The sequence below is a fragment of the Thalassophryne amazonica genome, chromosome 7, assembly GCF_902500255.1.
Source record: "Thalassophryne amazonica chromosome 7, fThaAma1.1, whole genome shotgun sequence".
Lineage (NCBI taxonomy): Eukaryota > Metazoa > Chordata > Actinopteri > Batrachoidiformes > Batrachoididae > Thalassophryne > Thalassophryne amazonica.
This window is the reverse complement of record NC_047109.1, coordinates 96,816,696-96,843,422: the sequence shown is the minus strand read 5'-3', so window position 1 is coordinate 96,843,422 and position 26,727 is coordinate 96,816,696. Positions and strand designations below refer to the sequence as shown.

The window sequence follows — 26,727 nt, the reverse complement described above, 5'->3', positions numbered from 1 at the left end:
CTCATAATATACCCTTTTAATTGGGTGAATTAGGTTCTAACATTTATTGTCTTTGCTTTATTGTACTAAAATCATTCATTTTATTCAGATGGTATATACCTGGATTTTTCCAAAGCATGGGGATACAACCAGTTTGGTACTGTATGGTTAATCTGTCTGGAGTAGGTGGACTGACCATGCAAGGAGACCGGTGAGGGAAGCCAACAAGACATCCATGAGTTCTAGGCTTTTCTGCTGCCTCAGCAGTTTTATAGCTCCATGAAAAGATGTGAAATTTCAGCTCTAGTTTTCTAGAAGTGTATATAACATTTGACAGCAAAGATTTTTTTTAATCAATAGATGTGATTACTAGCACAAAAATTCTAGTGTTGCTTTTTTTAAAAAAAAAACTACTGATGCTGCATTCAAGAACAGCTGGGGGGGGGGGGGGAACCTATGAATCACGGTGCATTCACGAACAGCGGAGGCGGTGCGCCCTCCCGCTGCGCGGCGCTGTTCCTCTTGTCAGTAGATGTGGGCGATACTGGGAATTTTGGTAGTGATCCGATACCAAGTAAATGCAGGCCCAGTATTGCTGATAGATACCAATACAGATACATTTTCATATTTAAGCTTCATAGATCCAAACGATCCAAAAGACCTAGGATAGAATTTCGCCAAACATTGTACATGACAACAAAATACTTTATAATCACAATCAACGTTTTTGTTTAAAAAAATATCACTCAACACAACTTAAAATCTCCTGAGGTAGAGGGCTGACAAACCACAATACAAGGTTGAGCTGCTCTGTGTTGTGTGACAAAGTGCAGCGATGCTCTTACAGACAGAGAGTAGACTTTGATGAATCTGCGTGCGCAGCAGTCAGTGCTTGCGGGAGAAAAAAAAAAAAGCTTGAGTATCGATCTTTTTACACGAGGATCGTTCAATATCAATACAGCTTTGGTATCGATAGTAGGATCGATCCGCCCACCTCTACTTGTCAGCTCAGTGATGGCGGAGGCCTACGACAACGACGCGATGGTGAATTATCACGGCGATTTCTCCAAAAGCGACAGAAAACACAGTCGTTACCCGCACTGCATCGTGTGGACACCGATCCCCATCTTATCGTAAGGAGCCAATAGTCTGTCCGGTTATCTTAATGCAGCCGAGTGCTGATCCACTCTGCAAACGTCAAATGAAATGAAGCTAGATATTTTTGTTATCCTGCGTTTTTGCGCCATCCTTCTTCCATTTGTTCTCTTCTGTTGACATGTTTTTTGTGGATGCATCCTGCAGGTGGGTGCTCCCCTTCATTGGTCACATGGGTATATGCACCTCTACTGGAGTCGTACGAGATTTTGCAGGATCATACTTTGTCTCTGTGAGTAGGTTTTGCACAATTCAAGATTAAATTTCTTCAATGGCTTTTATGTGTTATCTTGGCAGGGGCGGCTTTAGATTTTTGTAGCAAGGGACAGACGTAGGTGGTAGGAACCTCAAAGCTAGTGTGCAGGAGGCATTTGATAAGACAAGTGTTGCCTTCACAGTCCTTTTTGGGAGTGAGGTTGTTACAACAAATTTAGTCATATTTTGTAAAATCATGCCCAGAAATTGAAAAAGCACGGTATTACTCACATGGGCGCAATTTGGTGGGGGATAGGGGGACAGGTCCCCCCCCCCCACTTTTCAACCAGGGGGGACAGAATATAGTATGTCCCCCCCACCTTCTGACATATATGTGTGTACTTGAAACATGCTATGCCAGTCTTATGTGCAAAACCATGTCAGAATACAACCCCTGGCAAAAATTATGGAATCACCGGCCTCGGAGGATGTTCATTCAGTTGTTTAATTTTGTAGAAAAAAAGCAGATCACAGACATGACACAAAACTAAAGTCATTTCAAATGGCAACTTTCTGGCTTTAAGAAACACTATAAGAAATCAGGGGAAAAAAAATTGTGGCAGTCAGTAACGGTTACATTTTTAGACAAAGCAGAGGGAAAAAAATATGGAATCACTCAATTCTGAGGAATAAATTATGGAATCACCCTGTAAATTTTCATCTCCAAAACTAACACCTGCATCAAATCAGATCTGCTCGTTAATCTGCATCTAAAAAGGAGTGATCACACCACCTTGGAGAGCTGTTGCACCAAGTGGACTGACATGAATCATGGCTCCAACACAAGAGATGTCAATTGAAACAAAGGAGAGGATTATCTTAAAAGAGGGTAAATCATCACGCAATGTTGCAAAAGATGTTGGTTGTTCACAGTCAGCTGTGTCTAAACTCTGGACCAAATACAAACAACATGGGAAGGTTGTTAAAGGCAAACATACTGGTAGACCAAGGAAGACATCGAAGCATCAAGACAGAAAACTTAAAGCAATATGTCTCAAAAATCGAAAATGCACAACAAAACAAATGAGGAACGAGTGGGAGGAAACTGGAGTCAACGTCTGTGACCGAACTGTAAGAAACCGCCTAAAGGAAATGGGATTTACATACAGAAAAGCTAAACGAAAGCCATCATTAACACCTAAACAGAAAAAAAACAAGGTTGTAATGGGCTAATCGTGGACTGTGGATGACTGGATGAAAGTCATATTCAGTGATGAATCTCGAATCTGCATTGGGCAAGGTGATGATGCTGGAACATTTGTCTGGTGCCGTTCCAATGAGATTTATAAAGATGACTGTCTGAAGAGAACATGTATATTTCCACAGTCATTGATGATATGGGGTTGCATGTCGGGTAAAGGCACTGGGGAGATGGCTGTCATTACATCATCAATAAATGCACAAGTTTACATTGATGTTTTGGACACTTTTCTTATCCCATCAATTGAAAGGATGTTTGGGGATGATGAAATCATTTTTCAAGATGATAATGCATCTTGCCATAGAGCAAAAACTGTGAAAACATTCCTTGCAAAAAGACACATAGGGTCAATGTCATGGCCTGCAAATAGTCCGGATCTTAATCCAATTGAAAATCTTTGGTGGAAGTTGAAGAAAATGGTCCATGACAAGGCTCCAACCTGCAAAGCTGATCTGGCAACAGCAATCAGAGAAAGTTGGAGCCAGATTGATGAAGAGTACTGTTTGTCACTCATTAAGTCCATGCCTCAGAGACTGCAAGCTGTTATAAAAGCCAGAGGTGGTGCAACAAAATACTAGTGATGTGTTGGAGCGTTCTTTTGTTTTTCATGATTCCATAATTTTTTCCTCAGAATTGAGTGATTCCATATTTTTTTCCCTCTGCTTGGTCTAAACAAGTAACTGTTACTGACTGCCACAATTTTTTTTCCTGATTTCTTATAGTGTTTCTTAAAGCCAGAAAGTTGCCATTTGAAATTACTTTAGTTTTGTGTCATGTCTGTGATCTGCTTTTTTTCTACAAAATTAAACAACTGAATGAACATCCTCCGAGACCGGTGATTCCATAATTTTTGCTAGGGGTTGTAGTATCTTTGTTTCTGCAAGTTTGTATTTTTAGCAGCATTGACAACACCTGTTTCTTGTTTGTCACATTCGGGATTTTCTGGGACTGCATTTGCCCAGATTTGAAACCAAAAATAGTTGCCTCTAGGGACTAGTGTCTACACATAAGTATCAATGGACCATATGCTAATTTACTAAATTCTGAAAGTTAGAAAAGGAAATCAGAAAAGCTATCTGGGACCTCAGAAAGCCCATCTGCAATTATTGCTTGATCTCCAAAATCAGTCTATGCAAGCGAAATTATGTTATGAGTGTTGTCATTAGTGCCACTTTGAAAATTAAATTCATGATAAGTAATTTATCCTAAACTTATGATCTGTTGTTTTTTCAAACTTATGCAAAAACAAATCTTGAGAAAAAAAAATACAGTATGCGATAGCTAACAATTATTAAGAGCCTGTTCTTTCATATTTATGAAGACATTTTACCACATTGCAGTTGTTTTTTTAATGAGAACTCAACCTATCATTCTTTTTGAGTTCTACACATGTGGTGATACCTTATTTACACCAGGATGTTAATAAAATCAATGCTGGCTAGTCTCAGAATAAAGTACTTATATCCACAGTTTCAAATTGCATAAGTCAAATGGTGTCCACTTTATGGTCTTCTCAAAACATTAAAATTACTGTTCTGGATGCTCAGAATGCATCTGAGCTTATCTAGAAACCGTTGGCTTCTGGGGGCCTAAAGCGGCCCCCACACCCCCGGCCTATGGGCTTCGGCCCTGCAGTCCTCGCACTTTGTCCCTTCCCAATTTCTAGTTCTAAATTGCGCCCTTGATTACTCATTCTCAAATTATTAAAGCTATTTTTTTCAATGTTATACAAATCATGAATGTTTATGAGTTCAATGTTATGAATATTTCATGAGGTGAAAGCTGGAACATACCATTCAATGAGGCAAATATTTGTTCCTTTGAAAGAATGTAAAAACATTCATTATTTGTTTTATATAACGGCTAAAATAGATTCTTGTCATTTGATATTTTATTAATTTATAAACAACAGAAAAGGGACTTACATTTTGGTGTTCCACTGCTGCTAAAGTCCAAATTGTGACATGTAGTCCAGTGATACTGTGCACTGACTTCGTACTTCCATTAAAAAAAAGACTTTGTGTAGTTCCTCAGTCCAGTTGTTTTAAGTTGTGTGTGTTACAAGAATTAGCAGTGTCAGTTAGCTCAATCAAATTGTCTCGTTAGAGTCGTTGTCCCCCGCGCACGCACACACGCAACCAGGTCGGTGCATGTGGGCACATGTACTACCAAAAAAAAAAAAGACTGTGCACATCCTTAGTGCAGCGGAAAAAAAAATTACGTCAGAAATTAGTCCAGCTTTTCATTCCATCTTCCTGCCAACAGCCTCCAGACAGCGCAGTGGATTTGTTTTGTGTGTGTGTGTATGTGTGTGTGTGTGTGCATGTGCGCGTGTGCAAACACGTGTGCACGTACATGTGCAGAGTGCAGTGGTACCAAACGTATGGAACCAAATTTGCACTCTAAATGGAACCAAACTGCAATCTAAATGCAATGCAACACAAATGAGATGAATAATCAATGTCATGTGACATATAAAGCACCAAACAAATGACAAGGATCCACTCAGCCGTTATATAAAGACTAATTGTTGATGCTTGCTATCAGTTATTGTCGTTTTAGGTTTGTATCTATTCAATTTGACAGGTTTGGGCAGAAAACTTAGCAAAAAATAAATAAATAAATAAAATGCTTCCAGCGATTGATTTGAAGTGTATGTGCACTTACAACCAGCGAGCTAGCTATCACGTCCTGTTTCCTATAGTCCTCTCCATGCTCGCGTATAGATGCAGATATCCTAATTACTAGCCACAATAGAGTGTCTCATCAAATTTTAAATGTTCATAATTTACTTCATAGTTCGTGCACTACACTTGAGCGAGCTAGCCGTCTGGGCCTACTCGTTATATTGCTCTCCATGGTAAACTATGGTGATGGGTATCGTACATTGATAAAATTCGACCCTGCTGAAGTATATAACATATTCTAAACCATACTGCAGGTGATCTTAACACAATATTAGATGGCACAAATATTCTATTAATATTATTAATTCTTTATTTCACCTGGTGAGCAGACTTGCTAGCTAGCTAGTTGTTCAAAATGATACGTTGATGAAAATGATACAGCTATTCCCAAATGTAAGAATGCCACAGCCTCCTTTTGAAATTGGAAAATCAAAAAAATAAATGTTTTTGGTACATTTAAACTTTCTTACAAAATTGATAAACCAAGATGTTTTTATTTATTTAGTTTTAATGACATCTCAATGGCCACATGCATCAGGAAAATCATTAATCATCAAATTTTATTTACTTTCAGGAGGACAACATGGGCTTTGGCAGACCAACAAAGTAAGTTTATTAATTAAAATCATGTTGACTATTAAAATGGTATTTACCCAGCAGTTTGTTTGTGATTGCTGCTGATGGAATGTTAATATCTCAGGTATTGGAAGCTTGATGTTGATAAAGTTTGTGGCAATGGCGTTGCTACGTGGGACAAAGCCGTACACGATGCATCTGAGGAATACAAATGTAGGCCGGTATGAAAATCTTAAATTGTTATATTGAAATCAACCTACAAATGTACTTCTTTACTAGAAACTAAATGTTTTTCTCCAGCCTTATTGATATTCTAACTACTTTGTCTGTGTTGTTGAAGCACAATCTGTGTTTTGATAACTGTCATTCCCACGTGGCCATGGCCCTGAACCTCATGCGCTATGACAACAGCACATCTTGGAACATGATGAATCTGTGTGTGCTGATGCTCATCCATGGAAAACATGTGAGGTAAGTATTTGTGCCTTCTTCAGCCTTTTATATGTTAAAATCAATGGACACAGCGATGGCTTCCGCTGTCCTATTCTCAGTGTATGGTTACGGGTCATTCTTTAAAAAAAAAAATTACTGTCCAAATTCTAAATTTAAACAAATATCTATTTACTTGACTGTAATATTTTAATATCTCACAGATTTAACAATTATCAGTGAGAACTGCAAATACAAGCACAACTCAAATATTAAATTCACACAGGTGAAATATTTTGTTGTTTGAAGGCACCAACCAGAGGATTTATATGTTAGCATAGCAACCAGCCAACATTTACCAACTCAAACAAGAAATATGGCAAAGATGAAGATGCGGCGCATAATAGTTGGGAAACAAAAATAATTAAAATCCATAAAATTGAAAGGTTTCCAGCTAAACTGTCGCCAGTCCACCGTAGTTCAAGTAAGGAGTCACTCTTTCCTCCTCTTCTCCTTTCTCACCGAGCTTGATAAGCTCAATGTTGTTGTTGATTTTGAGATTGAACATGGCTGCGAAGACAGAGTCCAGAATGGAAGAGGATTCTACGATGCAGGCAAGGATTGGGAGGGTCGGTTCTTCCTTGATGGTCGTTGTCATTGCTCCTCTGTGTGCTTTTTGCAATCCAATGGGAAGTTCACCATAGAAGAAAAGTTTTGGTAGGGATTCATCATCCATTCGGATTAGATGTCCAGTCCATTTGAGTTGGTTGCACAGGATCAGGGGCTCATTGGAGTCCATATTGGCCAACTCTAAGACTGCTGTGTTCATCTTCTTTCCCTCCCAAGAGATCCCCAAGATATTCTGTGAATAGCTTTGATGGAACTGTTCCAGGGTCTTGATGTGGCGGTAGTATGTGACCTAGGTCTCAGATACATACAGGAGAGTGCTGATGACCACAGCCCTGTGCATGTCGCTCTTCGGTCCCTTCGAGAGGATACAGTTCATGGAAGACTCTTCGGAGGAGTTTGCCAAATATGGCTTGAGCAAGTCGAATTCTGTTGGCAGTCTCATCATCAAGAGTACTGGAAGAAGAAAGGATGCTCCCTTGGTATGGGAAAGATGAGAACTATCTGATAGGGGTTGCACACATGATGATTAGATCTGGAAGATGTGGTGGTTCAACCAGGGCATGCTGATGGAGGCTCTTGGTTTTTGGTACATTGATGGCTACTCCAGTGGACCACCTATCAGTATTTTGTTGTAGAAGGTCACTGCAGATGTTCATTGTAACATCATCCGCATACTGCAACTTCCGTTACTGTGATCTGGAAGGTCTTCATCTTGGTCCTCAGCCTTATGGGATGGAACACAATGCCATCCATCCTAGTGGAGACTATCAGGTATTTGTCCCATGGGGTCATTGATCATAAATGCGTAAAGTGCTGCATGGTAGATGGCAAAGGGGAATGGGGCCATCACATGGCATAGTTTTACACTGGTCTTAATCAAAAACTCTGAGATATTGTTCTATGAAGAAGGATTTCTCCAGAGGTGCTGTCATGAAGCTCTTGGGTTACAGTGATGAATCTGGGCGGGGGGATGGCGCACTTCACAAAGAACTTCCATAAAGTTTCCCTTCAGATAGAATCAAACACTTTCTTCAGGTCCCAAAATATGAAGTGAAAGAGTACCTGATGGTCATGAGCCTTTTCTTGGAGTTGATGCACCAAGAAAAATCATATCAATTGTTCCTCGGTTGGGGCGTAAGCCATATTGCAATTATTGAGCAGTTCTTCAGTGACTGAAGAGAGCCAGTCCTGCAATATAGAGCACCGAAAAGCCGATGTACTTCCCGCATACTTGCTTGTTAGTCTACTTGAAGACTGTGACAATGAGGGTGTTTCTGAAATACAAAAGGACATCGACTTTCTCCCAGATCTGAATAAAATTCACGTGGAGGCAAGAAAATGTTCGTTAATCTTGAAGATCTCCATTGAAATGCCATCCGAACCTGCTGATTTGTAGTTTGTAAAGCTTTGGTTGGCTGCAGAGACCTCCAGGATGGTTGGCGGTGTATCTACCTCATGTGGCATGGGGTGCTGAGAGACACTGTCCAGGGATCCACAATGGATGAACAGTTGAGTTGCACCCATCTGGTAAGGACAGGTCCTTCAAGAGCGTGTGTCCATCATTTCCATTAACAGATGTGACATCATTTCTTCAGGGTCCATAGGCTGTGTTCACCTCTGCTTAAAAGTTGCTCCTGTGGCGTCTGTCCATGAAGGTTTGGATCACAGCAGATTTGGCAATCCAACACTCATTCTTTTTTTTTTTACAAATATCTTTATTGATTTTTTCCTTTTAATTAACAAGCACATACAAAAACTAAACAACAAGAACAAAAGAAGGCACGTTAACAAACATAGTCTTCAGGGACAACACTAAGTAAATATAAAATCTGGAAATTAACATTAGTGAATAAAATAAACAGAATACCATGAGCAAAACAAAAAAAAGGAATAAGTTATACAATTTCAGACAAACCCCCTCCCTCCAAAAACTCCATAAACAAATTCCAGATCTTAACAAATTTGTTATATTTCCCCATGATCAAGTATGTCAATTTCTCCATGGCTATACAGTGTGAGAGTCCTTCAGCCCACATTTGCTTACTTGGCCTATACATAGATCTCCATGACAGAGCAATTTTATATTTTGCTTCAAGTATACAATACATGACCATTGCTTTCTCAAATTTACTGAGTGTACAATTTTCTGGGAAAAGTCCCAGTATACAGAGCTTAGGGCATAGTGGAAGATGTGTATCAGTAATCTTAGACAAAGTCGTAATTATCTCCTTCCAAAATTCTTGGATAATGGAACACTCCCAAAGACAATGAAATAGAGTCCCTTTATGTGTGCCACATTTAACACATAGATCAGGTGTGTTAGGATCAATACGATGTTGTACTACTGGAGTGATATATGTTCTCATCAGCCATTTGTACTGAAGTAATTTAAACCGTGTATTTATCGTTTGAACTTGGCTTTGTAAGGATACATGTTTCCATTCTTCATCAGTTATTTCTTCTTTAAGATCTAGACACCAGGCATGTCTTTTATCGTCTGAGGATTCTATTGATTTTGCAATGATATTGTGGTAGAATCGAGAAATGAGTCCGGGTCTACCACAATAGTTCATAGCTATCATTTCAATAGTGTTCAGGGGGGGCAGGTTTAAGGAGTTTTGAGTTTGTTTTATGAAATGTCTGATCTGCAAGTATTTGAAAAAATGTTTGGCATCAATGTTAAATCTTTGCTTGACATCAGTAAAACTTAAAAGGACTTCTCTATCATAAAGATCTGATATTTTGCTGATGCCCTTATTAGCCCATATCTTAAAACCAAGATCGTTTGTACCTGGTGTGAAATTTCTATTTCCCCAAATGGGAGTAAATTGGGATAAAGCAGCATTTTCTTTTAAGTAGTTCAAATCCTCGTGCCAGATGATCACTGTATTCCTAACAAAAGGAATTAAGGTTAGTTTTTTCAAAATAGAAAGGTTTGCTGAATGGAGATTTAACTTAAGAGGGATTTTGGAGGTTGTCCTCTCCTCCATCCTCGCCCAATTAGAGAATGACGTAGTGTCAAACCAGTATGAAGCCGCCCTCAATTGTGCAGCCCAATAGTATCCTTGGAGAAAAGGGACTTTTAACCCACCCCTATCATATGGTAAATACAACAGAGTCATGCGTAACCTGGGGCGTCTATCATTCCAAATAAAATGACAAAAGATCTGCTTCATTTTGACAAAAAAAGTTAGTAGGAGGAGCAAGTGGAATGGTTTGAAAGAGGTAAAGGAGCTTAGGGAGAACATTCATTTTCAGAACGTTAATACGTCCAATCATGGACAGTGGCAAAGATTTCCATCTGTTTATAGAGCCCATCACAGATTCAACTACGGGGTCATAATTAGCGGGTACCAATGATTCCATTGTTGGTGTAATTTTAACACCCAGATACGTGAAACTATCCTGGACATTCTTGAAGGGGGTGTAGAGCGGTGGAGTTATCCTTTCTGAGCTTTTCAGGAACATAATTGTAGATTTTGTTGCATTAACTTTATAGCCAGAAAAATTCCCAAATATTTCTATACATTTCAATAGGGCAGGTACAGATTGCTTCAGGTTGGTCAGGAAGACAACCACATCATCAGCAAAGAGTGCTATTTTATTCTCTATCATTTATGTTAATACCGGTTATCTCAAGATTGTTTCTGATTGTAATAGCCAAGGGTTCTATAGCTAACACAAAAAGAAGAGGTGATAAGGGACATCCTTGTCTTGTGCCTCTGGAAAGAGGAAACTGTTTTGACACTATGTGGTTTGTCAGTACTGATGCCCTTGAGTCATAGTACAAGATCTTAATCCAGTTAAGGAAATAACTGCTTATACCAAAATGTTGAAGAACTTCAAATAGGTATGTGTGTTCCACCATATCAAAGGCCTTTAAAGCGTCTAAACCTATCACGGCCGTGTCAGGTGTTTCTTTTTTAGCATGTATAATATTTAATACCCTGCGGATATTGTGGAAGCCTTGTCTGCCCAATATAAAACCATTTTGGTCTGGCTCAACAATAGATGGCAAATGCTTCTCTAGTCGGCGTGCAAGAACTTTGGCTATTATATTGGCATCATTATTGATCAAAGATATTGGGCGGTATGACTCACATTTTGTAGAAGGTTTGCCAGATTTTAATATTAAGGTTATAAGTGCGGTCTTTAGCGTTGAGGGTAATTCACCTTTCTCTAACGATTCCTCATACATATCTAATAAGGGAGTAAGTAGCATGCCTTTAAATGTTTTATAGATGTCAATAGGAATGCCGTCGGGCCCTGGTGTTTTCCCTCCTTTCATACTATCAATAGCCTCTGATATCTCAGACCGGGATATTGGGAGGTTAAGTTCTTCTTGAGCATTATCATCCAACCTACACTCAACAAAAATATAAATGCAACACTTTTGGTTTTGCTCCCATTTTGTATGAGATGAACTCAAAGATCTAAAACTTTTTCCACATACACAATATCACCATTTCCCTCAAATATTGTTCACAAACCAGTCTAAATCTGTGATAGTGAGCACTTCTCCTTTGCTGAGATAATCCATCCCACCTCACAGGTGTGCCATATCAAGATGCTGATTAGACACCATGATTAGTGCACAGGTGTGCCTTAGACTGTCCACAATAAAAGGCCACTCTGAAAGGTGCAGTTTTGTTTTATTGGGGGGGGATACCAGTCAGTATCTGGTGTGACCACCATTTGCCTCATGCAGTGCAACACATCTCCTTCGCATAGAGTTGATCAGGTTGTCAATTGTGGCCTGTGGAATGTTGGTCCACTCCTCTTCATTGGCTGTGCGAAGTTGCTGGATATTGGCAGGAACTGGTACACGCTGTCGTATACGCCGGTCCAGAGCATCCCAAACATGCTCAATGGGTGACATGTCCGGTGAGTATGCCGGCCATGCAAGAACTGGGACATTTTCAGCTTCCAAGAATTGTGTACAGATCCTTGCAACATGGGGCCGTGCATTATCCTGCTGCAACATGAGGTGATGTTCTTGGATGTATGGCACAACAATGGGCCTCAGGATCTCGTCACGGTATCTCTGTGCATTCAAAATGCCATCAATAAAATGCACCTGTGTTCTTCGTCCATAACAGACGCCTGCCCATAGCATAACCCCACCGCCACCATGGGCCACTCGATCCACAACATTGACATCAGAAAACCACTCACCCACACGACGCCACACACGCTGTCTGCCATCTGCCCTGAACAGTGTGAAACGGGATTCATCCGTGAAGAGAACACCTCTCCAACGTGCCAAAAGTGAGCATTTGCCCACTCAAGTCGGTTACGACGACGATCTGGAGTCAGGTCGAGACCCCGATGAGGACAACGAGCATGCAGATGAGCTTCCCTGAGACGGTTTCTGACAGTTTGTGCAGAAATTCTTTGGTTATGCAAACTGATTGTTTCAGCAGCTGTCCGAGTGGCTGGTCTCAGACGAACTTGGAGGTGAACATGCTGGATGTGGAGGTCCTGGGCTGGTGTGGTTACACGTGGTCTGCGGTTGTGAGGCTGGTTGGATGTACTGCCAAATTCTCTGAAACGCCTTTGGAGACGGCTTATGGTAGAGAAATGAACATTCAATACACGAGCAACAGCTCTGGTTGACATTCCTGCTGTCAGCATGCCAATTGCACACTCCCTCAAATCTTGCGACATCTGTGGCATTGTGCTGTGTGATAAAACTGCACCGTTCAGAGTGGCCTTTTATTGTGGGCAGTCTAAGGCACACCTGTGCACTAATCATGGTGTCTAATCAGCATCTTGATATGGCACACCTGTGAGGTGGGATGGATTATCTCAGCAAAGGAGAAGTGCTCACTATCACAGATTTAGACTGGTTTGTGAACAATATTTGAGGGAAATGGTGATATTGTGTATGTGGAAAAAGTTTTAGATCTTTGAGTTCATCTCATACAACATGGGAGCAAAACCAAAACTGTTGCGTTTATATTTCTGTTGAGTGTAGGTATGTTAATTTGGTTTAAAAAGTTGTCAAGTGAGTGAGGGGTTGCTTTAGTTTCTGATGTATATAGTTTTGAATAGAATGCCTGAAAGTTTTTATTGATATCTTGTAAATTAGTAATTGGATTCCCTAGTTCAGACTCAAGTTCAAAGACTGCTGTTTCATTCTGTAATGATTTTATACGCCAAGCCAATAGCTTCCCTGCTTTTTCCCCTTGGTCGTAGAATGTCTGTTTTAGTTTCATTAGGCTAGATGCTGCCTTATTTGCTGACAACTCATTATACTGAGCTCTAAGAATGTCCAGTTTTTGTTTGGTCTCCTTCTTATTGCGAATATTAATTTCTTCTTCTAATTCTTTAATGTCTTTTTCCAACTCTTATCAGCTTTATATGTTGTTTATTTGAAATACTGCTTGTATAGCTGATCATTTGTCCCCTGATAAAGGCTTTGAACGCCTCCCACCTAATTGACGCGGATGTTTGGTTGGTGTTCATTTTAAAGTAGATATCAATATTTGCCTCAAGAAATGTCAAAAACTCGCTATCATGGATCCATTGTGGGCTTAATCGCCACACTGAAGGTCCTTTGCAAGCTCCAATGACAGTGTAGGAGAGCAACAGTGGCGCATGATCTGAGATGACAATACTTTTGTACTCACAGTCATTCACATTTTCTATAAGGGATTTAGAGAAAAGGAAATAATCGATACGAGAGTATGAATTATGAGTAGCAGAGTAGCAAGAGTATTCACGTCTAGATGAGTTTTTGTATCTCCAAATGTCACATAGACCAAACTTATTTATATGGTATTGAATTGCTTTCCTACTTTGAATGTGTGTGACATCGATACCTGAGGATTTGTCAAGGGCTGGATCCAGAGTACAATTGAAGTCCCCTGCTAGGCAGAAGTCACCATATAGTGATGATAAGGTTAAAAATAAATTGTCATAGAAAGAGGCATCATCATTGTTTGGCCCATAAACACAAACCAAATTAATATCTTGATCAAATATTGAACCCTGTACAACACAGTATCTGCCCGCTGAGTCTAATATGGTATTGTGAATTTTTAATGGAACAGAAGAGTGAATTAGTATTGCTACCCCTCTTGCATGAGAGGAATATGAGGCTGCTATGATCTGCCCTGGCCATCTCCTTTTTAATGGTATAAGTTCAGATGAAAGTAAATGAGTTTCCTGAAGAAAGGCTATCTGTGTTTTTAGTTGTTTCAATCTGGATGTTACTTGTTTCAACTTCACCAACTTTTCTAAGACCCCTAACATTCCATGAAATCATATTTACCCTTAAATTTCTGCTCATGATACCATCTGTAAATTAAACATTACCAGAACATAAAATATTACCAATAATGTGCCTTCAAAACAAACATAGAACACAGCAAACACAGGCCTATCCCAAACAAGGCCAAACACCGATCCTGTGCGGACAAAAATGCACATCCCCCTCCCCCCTTAACCAGCCTCCCGGCCAGGCTCCAACCTAATCCTGTAGAGGGACCAGTGAGCAACCAATCGTCACAATGGAGAAAAAAAAAAACAGTCAACAAAAAAATAGTACCTTGGATATAAACTCCGCCCAAATAATAAAAAAAAGGGAAAAATATTATTTTCTTTTGTGACCAAAAAGAAAATATTTCACAGTCCACAGTAGCCTAGACCATACTATTATTGTCTCTTACACACATTCCAATGTCACAGCAGCTACACAACAGCAGGTTATTGTTGACAATCTGGACTGTCAATCAGACAGTCGGTATTATGTTACCCTTGTTCCTCGGAAGGTTCACGTCGGGTGTCTTGCGGATTGCAGCGCTCCAGCTTATCGACGAGTTTCTCAGCCTTAGCAGTAGAGTCAAAGAAGTGCCAGGTGTCTTCGTGCCAGATCCACAATCGCGTGGGAAATATGAGTCCACAGTTTATATTCAAGTCTCTCAGTCGTAGTTTAACACCATCAAAAAGTTTTCGTTGTTTCTGGAATTTTGGTGATAGGTCCGGGAAGAACAACACCCAATTGCTTTCAAGTTTAACCTCCTTCAGACATGCCACCTTCATCACTTTGTCTCTGTCAGGATAAGACAGAAATTTCACAAGCACAACATGCGGCTTTGTCTCACTTTGTTGTTGATGGTTTTTTGCTGTTGGCGTCATACCCAGGCGGTAGGCTTGCTCGATGTCCAGGTGATCCTCCATACCCAGCACTTGCGGTAGCCATGTCATCAGAAACGCACGGCAGTCTCGCTTTTCAGAGCCCTCAGGAATTCCAACCAGCTTTAGATTACAACGTCGGCGTTGGTTCTCGATCTCTTCCATCTGCGTAGCAAGCTTTTGGACTTTTCCCTTTGTGGTGTCGGCCATTACTGTGAGAGAGGAGATCTGGTCCTCCGCCGCACTAATGCGGTTCTCGGCTTCAATGAGTCTTTCCGAGAAGGTCCCTATAGCTTCTTTAATCTCGTGGTTAGAGGAGACCACTTCATGCATTTGCGTGGAGAAGTCATTTCTGACTTCATGCAGTTGCGTGGTAAAGTCATTTCTGAGTGATTTTATAGCTGACAGGATTTTACTCACGTCAGTAGCTTCGTCCTGCTTTAGCATAGTGCTATCCTCAGCTCCTTCGGACTCGTCCTCGCGTAATGCTCCAACGTCGTGTTTTTTAAGTTTAATTGTCTGTTTTCTCCCTCGATTCTTCGACATAATACGACATTCAGACCTTAGGATTAATTTTGGTCACAGTTTGCTCGATATAGACTGTTAAAGCTTACAAATTGTTTCAACCCAGGCGGAGCCTCTGTCCAAGCGACCTTGCAGCTACGCGCCATAACCGGAAGTCCCAACACTCATTCTTGATGTCGGATCTTCATTTGCAGGGATAAAGCATTGCTGCTTGGCAGTTGAAGAGGGATCGCTTACTGCCAAAGCTTTTGCTCACCGCTTTTCATCCCTCAGCTGTAACATCTCAGCATCACGATTGCCAGGTCTCAGATCGTAATCATGTTTTTGACCCTGAACAACTGGAAGCAGCTGAATGGTGAACATAATGCAGGCAGCGTCAAACTGTAATGCGGTAATTCTGTCAGGTCATACAAACCGACCAAAGTATCAAAGGACAGAGAACTGAAACTGAAATATATGATCTGACACACCTCCAGAGGTCTTGACTTTGATGTATGTATGTGATTTCTTCAGCAAGGAAGTCATTTTTCCATCATTTGCGTAAATCATCTTCTGTGTTCTTCCAGTCCTTTTGTTTTTTGTTTTTTTGCTTCTCTTTAGGAATGTACCAAATTGCTGATTTGACTACTCCTAAATTTTACACAATCTGTCTCATAGGTTTATTTTGTGTTTTCACCCTAATTGTGGCCTCTAAAGAGGTTTTGGTGGAATTCAGAGTTCATTTGAACAGCTGCCAAATACAAATTCAACAGTTCTGAAATCAACTTTAGACCTTTTATCTACAGGTCACACTGAGCCCTGAAACAGTTTGTCAGTCAGTTGTCCAATTACTTATGGCCTCTGACAATGAAGGGACTGTACATTGATGTAATTTCTTTATGATTAATGTGATATTTTGTTACACCGCTGGAATTAAAACTGAATGTGTACACTACACTATGTGCACATCTCGAATCAAAGCAGATAAAAAAACGTGCAACTGTCGAAATACTTATAGATTTAGAACATATTTTAAACCCAGCTCTGAAGTGGGCAGCACAATGGCTTAGTGGTTTGCACTGTTGCTTCACAGCAAGAAGGTCGTGGGATTGCTTCCCACCTGGTCCTTCCTGTGTGGAGTTTGCATGTTCTCCTTGTTTTGGGTGGGTTCTCTCCGGGTGCTCCGGCTTCTTCCTACTTCAAAAGACATGCAGGTTAGCGGATTGGAAACTTTAAATTGACCGTAGGTGTGTGTGGGTGTGACTATGTTTGTCTATCTGTATGTGGTCCTGCAATAGACTGGTGTCCTGTCCAGGGTGTACCCGACCTCTCACCCTATGACTGCTGGGATAGGCTCCAGCCCCCCCAGTGACCCTTAATTGGGGTAAGCAGGTATAGAATATGAGTGAGTGAGAGCTCTGGAAATTGATCTAATGAGTTTGACTCCCAGGTGGAGACCAATAAAGCAAAGTAAAGTGGGGGGTGGGGGGATGGGGGTGGGGTGATGACCAAATGCTTAAAGTAGTGGGCTTGTGACCAGAGGGACCTTGGTTCAAATCACGAATGAACCTTGGGTAAGGTCCTTAATCCCCAAGTTGCTCCTGGTGTGCAGGTGAGTGTCTTGCCTTGCAGCAGGCTGACATTAATGTGTGAATGTGAGGCATCACTGTAAAGCGCTTTGACCATGAAAGTCCTATATACACTCACCGGCCACTTTATTAGGTACACCTATTCAATTGCTTGTTAACACAAATAGCTAATCACCGAATTACATGGCAGCAACTCAGTGTATTTAGGTGTCTAGATGTGGTGAAGACGACTTGCTGAAGTTCAAACCGAGCATCAGAATGGGGTAGAAAGGAGATTTAAGTGAGTTTGAACGTGGCATAGTTGTTGGTGTCAGACGGGCTCATCTGAGTATTTCAGAAACTGCTGATCTACTGGGATTTTCACACATAGAACAATCTCTAGGGCAGGGGTGGCCAAGTTCGGTCCTCGAGAGCCACCTTCCTGACACTCTTAGTTGTCTCCCTGCTCCAACACACCTGAATCCAATGAAAGGCTCATTAAAAGTCTGCTAACGAGTCTTTCATTGGATTCAAGTGTGTTGGAGCAGGGAGACAACTAAGAGTGTCAGGAAGGTAGATCTTGAGGACCGAACTTGGCCACCCCTGCTCTAGGGTTTACAGAGAAGGGTCCGAAAAATAGAAGATATCCAGTGAGCGACAGCTGTGTGGCTGCTCATACTCATACACGGGTGATTCTTTAACTATAGGCCTTGTAAATGTAATTTCCACCACACCATTGCCTTACAATATAAAGCGCCTTGGGGCAACTGTTTGTTGTGATTTGGCGCTATATACATGTGCTCTGATGTTACTGTTTATCTCCGTAGGAACTACCCACACAATCATTCATACAAACTTTTTAAAGGAACATTATTGTTGTGGTGAAAATTATGGCAGTAGTGTGGGACAACTACATTTCGTTTGAAAAAAATCACTACAGTTGTATGACATTGAAAACCCCAATTATGTTTTGATTATTTTACTGATATTTTATTCAGAGATATTTTAAAACATTAGAAAAAATGTTTGTTTACTATTCATTTTTATCATTTAAGATCATAAGTCTGGGTGTGGGACAAGCACAAAACAGCAATATTTGTATATAATGATGCTGAAAAAAGGTGAAAAAGTCATCATAGACTACTAGAACAAATTTCTTAACACTTTCATTGTAAATATAACTATAAAAGTGTGAAATGTCCCCTTTTTTCTTTTTTCATAAAATATGATCAAGGGACATAAAAGTGCCCGTAGTCTAAGAATCACCCACACAGCCTTGCTGATGTCGGAGGTCAGAATGGACAGACTCAACACCTCTGAGGAATGTTTCCAACACCTTGTTGAATCTATGCCATGAAGAATTAAGGTAGTTCTAAAGGCAAAAGACAGTTCAACCCGGTATTCGCAAAGTGTACCTAATAAAGTGGCCGGTGAGTTTAAATGCAGTCCAATGACCATATTATATATGAATGAGTAGAGACAGAATATTGCAGGCATTAATAACAGCACTTTTGTAATGGTGTGTTGCCTTTTGTTTTCATGTTGCTTGGATGTTTGTGCTGAGCATAAAGGAGACATCCGGCTGAGACAACCCCCCCCCCCATTATTCTCCGCTGACCCACATACGGCGAGCAGACGTCACAGTTTGTGCTGCTTCTGCACAAACACTCCCACAGCATGGCAGCCTTTAAAACAGCAGGGGAGTCATGTAATTAATCACTGACACATGCACGTCCCTCTTTGCCACCGCTGGAGGTCACCTCTCCACTGGAAGTCCCTGCGCCAGCTGGGTTTAAAGTATAGTAGGACGCCAGGCGCAGGCGAGCGGAAGCCCGTGCGATTACTCATCACACGTCCTTATTTCTTCAAAATACACAGCAGTAGGTGTTGGATCCTCTGGTGTTCACGGTTGATCTGCTAACACACGTCACCCTCTCTCTGTCCTTCAGCTGGCCAGGGTTTCTCAAGACCTGGCTCCCCTTCTTCATGCTGTGCGGAGTCCTCGCCACGTTCATCCTGACCTTCAACCTGCAGTAACGACCCCACCAGTGACGACTCACACACTTTGTTTGTGCTGTTAGTGGCTGTTGAATTGAGCCACATTTTGAGGCGATGCTTGTTTGCCCACACGGTACCAAGCAGAGCACGTCAGAGTCGACGGCGTCTCTGCGCGGTATCTCAAGGCAAAGCTCAGCTGTTTTGTTTTGAGTCATTTGGTACAGTGGTTCTCAAACTGTTCTCCATTCTCAGAGCCGAGTCAGCCTCCCCTTTCTGTTAAACCGGTTCAGTTTTACTCATTTGTCAGTAACTCAGGGGACACTTGGGCTTTATTAATGTTACCCATCATGTTTCTGACATTGGGGTGAATGTGAGGCATTATTGTAAAGCGCTTTGAGCGTCTGATGTAGATGCAAAAGCGCTGTATAAATGCAGTCCATTGATGATTTCTTTATCATTTTTTAACAGTATAAATGATAAATTAGATACAACAACTGAAAGTCTGTTGAAGGTTTGGCTGAATTGTTTTTGATTGACAGACGTACTTGCTTGATCTTGATCTGTCAATGACCTGTCCATCATACAACTGCATCTTGGTGCTGTTGCAGAAGAAAGTTGTAGAAGTCATAAATTTGGAAGAAAAAATTTGCTTGATTCTCTCTGGAGGCTCACACACACACACACACACACACACACACACACACACACACACACACACACACACACACACACACACACACACACACACACACACACACACACACACACACACACACATTCTCATTCAGAAAACATATCACAAATGTGTTAATTTACATCCGTGTTGTGGTTCAGTGACATAAGAGCCCTCCAACTATTTTCTGAGTTTTGCCATTTTAATTTCAGTAAATAATTTTGAGTTTTTTTCTCATAAATTTATGAGGGTTTTTCTCAGGAATTTGATTTTTTTTCTTGCAAATATCTATTTTTTTCTGTTGGCTTTTAAGTTTTTCTGGCAAAGTTCCGATTTTGTAATATCAGAGAATGTCGAGTTTTTGCTCACAAATTTATAAGTTTAAACTCTCTCTCTCTCTGTCAAAATATTACCTCCCCCACCCCACCCCACCCCCTCCTGTTATACCATCAGGTCCATTTCATGTGGTTTTTACTTCAGAACAGGCTTTTGTTTTCTGTTTCTACACAAATCAAATTCATTACTGCCACCGAAGAGGTAACATTTTTGGCCATGCTTGCTTGTCAGATATCTTAGAAACACGTGAACAGACTTCAGTGAACTGTTGAAGATGTTGATTATATGTTGAGTAACATGCAGAACCACGATCATATATACAGTGAGGAAAACAAATATTTGAACACCCTGCGATTTTGCAAGTTCTCCCACTTAGAAATCATGGAGGGGTCTGAAATTTTCATCTTAGGTGCATATCCACTGTGAGAGACATAATCTAAAAAAAAAATCTGGAAATTACAGTGTATGATTTTTTTTAATAATTTATTTGTATGTTACTGCTGCAAAGAAGTATTTCAACACCTACCAACCAGCAAGAATTCTGGCTCACACAGACCTGTTAATTTTTCTTTAAGAAGCCCTGTTATTCTGCACTCTTTACCTGTATTAATTGCACCTGTTTGAACTTGTTACCTGTATAAAAGACACCTGTTCACACACTCAATCAATCACACTCCAACCTGTCCACTGTAGACCTGCACAAGGCTGGGATGGACTACAGGACAACAGGCAAGCAGTTTGGTAGAAGACAACAACTGTTATGATTATTTATTAGAAAGTGGAAGAAACACAAGATGACTGTCAATTTCCCTCGGTCTGGGATTCCATGCAAGATCTCACTTTGTGGGGTAAGGATGATTCTGAGAAAGCTCAGAACTACACAGGAGGACCTGGTCAATGACCTGAAGAGAGCTGGGACCACAGTCACAAATATTACATTAGTAACACATGATGCTGTCATGGTTTAAAATCCTGCAGGACAGCAAGGTCCCCCTGCTCAAGCCAGCACATGTCCAGGCCCGTTTGAAGTTCACCAGTGACCATCTGGATGATCCAGAGGAGGCATGGGAGAAGGTCATGTGGTCAGATGAGACCAGAATAGAGCTTTTTTGAATCAACTCCACTTACCATGTTTAGAGGATGAGAACAACCCCAAGAAAACCATCCCAACCGTGAAGCATGGGGGTGGAAACATCATACTCTGGGGGTGCTCTTCTGCAAAGGGGACAGGACGACTGCACCGTATTGAAGGGAGGATGGATGGGGTCATGTATTGCGAGATTTTGGCAAACAACCTCCTTCCCTCAGTAAGAACATTGAAGATGGGTCATGGCTGGGTCTTCCAGCATGACAATGACCCCAAACACACAGCCAGGGTAACTAAGGAGGGGCTCTGTAAGAAGCATTTCAAGGTCCTGGACTGGCCTGGCCAGTCTCCAGAGCTGAACTCAATAGAAAATCTTTGGAGGGAACTGAAACTCTAAACCTGAAAGATCTAGAGAAGATCTGTATGGAGGACTGAACCAAAATCCCTGCTGCAGTGTGTGTGAAAACTTGAACAAGAACTACAGGAAACATTTGACCTCTGTAATTGCAAACAAAGGCTACTGTACCAAATATTAACATTGATTTTCACAGGTGATCAAATACTTATTTGCAGCAGTAACATACAAATAAATTATTAAAAAAAAATCATACATTGTGATTTCCAGATTTTTTTTTTTTTTAGATTATGTCTCTCACAGTGGACATGCACCTAAGATGAAAATTTCAGACCCCTCCATGATTTCTAAGTGGGAGAACTTGCAAAATCGCAGGGTGTTCAAATACTTATTTTCCTCACTATATATATATATATATATATATATATATATATATATATATATATAGCCAATTGATTTACATGCTATTTATTATACTTTGGTGGAATACGAGGGCTGTCAATAAAGTATAGGTCCTTTTTATTTTTTCAAAATCTATATGGATTTCATTCATATGTTTTTACGTCAGACATGCTTGAACCCTCGTGCGCATGCGTGAGTTTTTCCACGCCTGTCGGTGACGTCATTCGCCTGTGAGCACTCCTTGTGGGAGGAGTCGTCCAGCCCCTCGTCGGAATTCCTTTGTCTGAGAAGTTGCTGAGAGACTGGCGCTTTGTTTGATCAAAATTTTTTCTAAACCTGTGAGACACATCGAGGTGGACACGGTTCGAAAAATTAAGCTGGTTTTCGGTGAAAATTTTAACGGCTGATGAGAGATTTTGAGGTGATACTGTCGCTTTAAGGACTTCCCACGGTGCGAGACGTCACGCAACACTCTCAGGCGCCGTCGTCAGCCTGTTTCAAGCTGAAAACCTCCACATTTCAGACTCTATTGATCCAGGACATTGTGAGAGAACAGAGAAGTTTCAGAAGAAGTCGGTTTCAGCATTTTATCCGGATATTCCACTGTTAAAGGAGATTTTTTTAATGAAAGACGTGCGGACGGGTCCGCGCGTCGGGACGCAGCCAGCGCGGTGCGGCGGCACAGGAAAAACACCTCCGTGTTGATAACCATTTGTAAAATCCAGGCGGCTTTTGATGGCTTTCAGTGGAGTGAGTATATGAGAAATTGTTTAACAGCTGGACATGTTCCAACTTGTCCTTAAGGCTTCCAACGGAGGTGTTTTTCCTGTGGCGGAGCGTCGCGGCGGCTGTGAGCCGACGCTGCAATCCGCCCGCACGTCTTTCATTAAAAAAATCTCCTTTAACAGTGGAATATCCGGATAAAATGCTGAAACCGACTTCTTCTGAAACTTCTGTTCTCTCACGACGTCCTGGATCAATAGAGCCTGAAATGTGGAGGTTTTCAGCTTGAAACAGGCTGACGACGGCGCCTGGGAGCGCTGCACGACGTCTCACTGCGTGGGAAATCCTTAAAGCGACAGTATCACCTCAAAATCTCTCATCAGCCGTTAAAATTTTCACTGAAAACAGCTTAATTTTTCGAACCGTGTCCACTTCGATGTGTCTCACAGGTTTAGAAAAAATTTTGATCAAACAAAGCGCCAGTCTCTCAGCAACTTCTCAGACAAAGGAATTCCGATGAGGGGCTGGACGACTCCTCCCACAAGGAGTGCTCACAGGCGAATGACGTCACCAACAGGCGTGGAAAAACTCACGCATGCGCACGAGGGTTCAAGCATGTCTGACGTAAAAACATATGAATGAAATCCATATAGTTTTTGAAAAAAATAAAAAGGACCTATACTTTATTGACAGCCCTTGTAATGTCCCCTAAGGTAAGCTTCTTTTTGTCTTTTTCTTTTTTTTTTTGCATTCATATTTTTCCAAGATTCATATCGTATTGTGATCTGACCCCAGTTTGAGAACCACTTCAACATTTGAGAATTTTCCTTCTTTATTTTCATTTATAATTGAAAACATCTCAAATATCACAAGTGTTTTTCACGTGTGTTTTTGTTGTTATGATTATAAAATAAGTTTTTTTTTTTTTTTAGCAGTGGTGTGTCCAGATTTATTTGACTTTGACTCGGGGTGCCCCTTGAGGGAGCGGGCACTGATCTATAGACGGGTGGCATGAAATCCTCCTTATGTCAGCTTACTTGATTAAAAACAAATTGGTTTCATTCAGATTTAAGGCTGATGATCTATAAATTGTCATCAGATGAGAGAATAAAACCAGCCTTTTTCTAAAGAGGATAAGTGATGTGATACCAACCCAAATGACCAAAGTGACATCAGGAATACTGCACCTAGCCAATCATAATTTACAGTCATGGACTGGCCAATCACATTCCAGGGGTGGGCATGCAACCCCGGGCCACTCCCTAGACTCACCAGTGTTTATCAGATGAAAAATTTTTATTCCCCCCCCCCCCCCCCCCCCCCCCCCCCCCCCCCCCCCCCCCCCCCCCCCCCCGTGAGAAGGGATGAATGTGTTTCCAGACATCTATTGTACATTCAGTATATCAGTGATGAGCCATTACAAAAGGAGAAACAAAATATTAAAGCTGAAAAATGTTGTTGAAAAATGTTTGAGATACATAGTGTTTCAGACCTACATGTGATAAATAGTGGTGCTGTCCTCTAAAAATCTCCTTTTTTCTGGGATATAAACTTGTGTTTTCTTGCATATTTTCTCAGAGAGTATAGAAAAATGTGCATACATTATTATTTATAATATTATTTAACAATATATACCCAGAAGCTTTTTTTTTTTTTTACTGTTTACCACAGTTATATTCTATAATTTCATTTTGGCTGTGCTGTACACAGCCTGTTGGTTTTTCCACGGAGTGTCTGTGGTGTCGGTGAGCGTCTGTGGACACCCCCTGATTATTCTCTGTACCTTTAAGGGAACCACATACTTTTTTTTTCCATGCAGCACATTCTACATGATATGAAGTACCATCGGTGCGCAAGAACCTTGAGTTCCACAGTGGAGCAGATGACAAGCGACTGATGCTGTACACAGTATTTAGATGAGTTTTTGAGAGCAAAAGCTGCACAACTCCTACTCAGGTGTTAGAATTTTTTGTTTTTTAAAGATTTTTTTAAATTATTATTATTTTATTTTTTTCTTTCACTGGATTTATTTTTCGACATGTGTATTTTTGCACTCCGTGTGTTTTTGGGGGCGCTCCTCTGTGCACTGTACCGGTGCTCGGAGTGTCCTTCTGGCTGTGAATGCTTCACTGTCACACGCACGGTGAAATGTGTTTCCAAGGATCTGCTCTCTGTGCCAGAACGTATTGCAGGATATGCAAGGACTGTCGTTATCACTGGAAATAATATTCGCCAGATTGGACCCGATTCCTTTCCAGAACTAGAGAATCTTACCAACATCATTTTAAGCAATAATAGGTGAGAATGTCTGTTTTTTTCCATCCCTTAAAATATGTCGTGATTGTAATTTAACCAATATTTATATGATTTAAATTTGTGTTGTGTATCTAATAAATAAATAAATGCTAACCGTACCTGAGGGTGTTTTATCTGATCTTAACAGTGCATTGAAGCCACAGTAGTTGATTTAAGGGCAATAACTAAATGTGAAGGTTTAAAACATGAGGCGTCTCTGCAGGGTCACAGAGATGGCGTCCCACAGTTTCTTCACCCTCATCAACCTACGTTTCCTGGACCTTAGTGGCAACCAGCTGGCTCTCATCCATCCTGAGGCTCTCAGCATTCCTGGCAGCCCCCTGCAGGAGCTCAACCTGAGCCGCTCGCTCTACAACTTCACAGCCCTGATGGACCTTACAACGGCGCTGCGCTGGGGCAGCCTTGGGAGCCTGCTTCGGCTCGACCTTTCTGGAAACCAGCTGGCGTTGCTTCCCCCTGGGATGTTCTCCCACCTTCCCAATCTGAAGCAACTTTTCCTTGCTAATAACTCTCTGATGGCCGTGTACAGTGGCACTTTTTCGGGTATGAACCACCTCGAGGTGTTGGACTTGACCTTCAATACTTTCAGGACATTCAGACCTGATGCCCTCCAAGAGTTCGGTAGGCTCGGACACATCCGCATCCTTCTTGGCGACAACCCTTATACCTGCTCTTGTGAGATCCATAGCTTCATGAGCTGGCTGAACGAAACGAGGGCTCAGGTAGATGTGGACAGCATAAGGTGTGCATCTCCAAGTGGGTTAATTGATACTCCATTGCGAGGGCTTGGGCTACAAGCAATTGGCTGCGTTGTTCCGGTCCAAGAAGAGATGACGGACCTCACCCTGCAGACATCCTATGTCTTCTTAGGGCTAGTGCTTGGATTTGTTGGCATGGTCTTTCTCTTAGTGGTCTACCTAAATCGTAAAGGTTTGAAGAAGTGGATCATTGAAATGCGAGATGCATGTCGAGACATTCTAGATGGATATCATTACCGCTATGAAATGGACTCTGACCCCCGGCTTGGCCACTCTTCAGCACACAGTAGTGGCAGTGTGGTACAAGGACACCTTGGATTGCCTCCATCTCAGCAGCTGGCACAGGATACTTGTATTCTTCAGATTCCCACAACGGACACACAAGTCAAACAAGTGACGACCACCACACCTGTAAGCCGATGATCCCATGACTTACTGAATTTACCATATGTGAAGTACATGTAGGTGCGTGTCGTTTATGCTGTTACTGTTGCTGTATTTCAGTTAAATTTCTGTGATTGCGTTTCTAGGTTTTGTATATACTGCAGTTTTACTCTCGCCTAATAAGTGCCTTTGTGTTGGAGGCACCGGATTGATTGTATCTGTTTTTTCATAGACCTTTTATTACCGTATGAGGGGTTGTGCAGGCCATTATTCATTCTTGTAGTCTCAAATACATGTTGTGCTTCTTATACACATAAACTGTCGTCCGTCTTATGCATACATTTCCTTCTCACGTATATATATATATTTTCCTTCATGCACATATTTCCCCTCTCACATACAGTTGTGGTAAGAGGTTTGCATACACTCATGGTGGACATGAATTCGTGTGACAATATCGGCCTTTTAAATCATTTCTTTGAACGGTTCTTTTTCTGAGGTAAAATGACTGTACAATATACATCTTTAATAAAGCAAATAAACAAAACAAACATCCATAAAGCTCATGCACC

The 26,727-nt window shown here is 41.1% G+C and overlaps 2 protein-coding genes and 1 long non-coding RNA gene across 4 annotated transcripts; 2 read left to right on the top strand and 1 right to left on the bottom strand.

Moving 5' to 3' along the window:
* The first annotated feature begins 981 nt into the window (after window positions 1-981).
* Window positions 982-24,653, top strand: LOC117514621 (transmembrane protein 222-like). Of its 2 annotated transcripts, none has more exons than XM_034175170.1 (6): window positions 982-1,112; window positions 1,282-1,366; window positions 5,852-5,883; window positions 5,978-6,074; window positions 6,194-6,324; window positions 19,073-19,329. In XM_034175170.1, exons 1-6 carry the CDS (start codon window positions 994-996, stop codon window positions 19,158-19,160), a joined length of 552 nt encoding a protein of 183 aa, XP_034031061.1. In that variant the 5' UTR covers window positions 982-993; the 3' UTR covers window positions 19,161-19,329. The 2 variants fall into 2 exon arrangements, with proteins under 2 accessions (XP_034031061.1, XP_034031060.1); XM_034175169.1 differs by lacking the exon at window positions 19,073-19,329 and adding an exon at window positions 24,517-24,653 and having other exon boundaries at window positions 988-1,112.
* Window positions 19,349-26,643, bottom strand: LOC117514622. Its single transcript, XR_004561911.1, has 3 exons — window positions 26,509-26,643; window positions 25,439-25,442; window positions 19,349-19,474 (listed from the first exon to the last, which is right to left on the bottom strand). It is a non-coding gene; the product is annotated as an uncharacterized LOC117514622 (long non-coding RNA).
* Window positions 24,712-26,218, top strand: LOC117514620 (trophoblast glycoprotein-like). Its single transcript, XM_034175168.1, has 2 exons — window positions 24,712-24,995; window positions 25,216-26,218. Exons 1-2 carry the CDS (start codon window positions 24,736-24,738, stop codon window positions 26,192-26,194), a joined length of 1,239 nt encoding a protein of 412 aa, XP_034031059.1. The 5' UTR covers window positions 24,712-24,735; the 3' UTR covers window positions 26,195-26,218.
* Window positions 26,644-26,727: the final 84 nt, after the last annotated feature.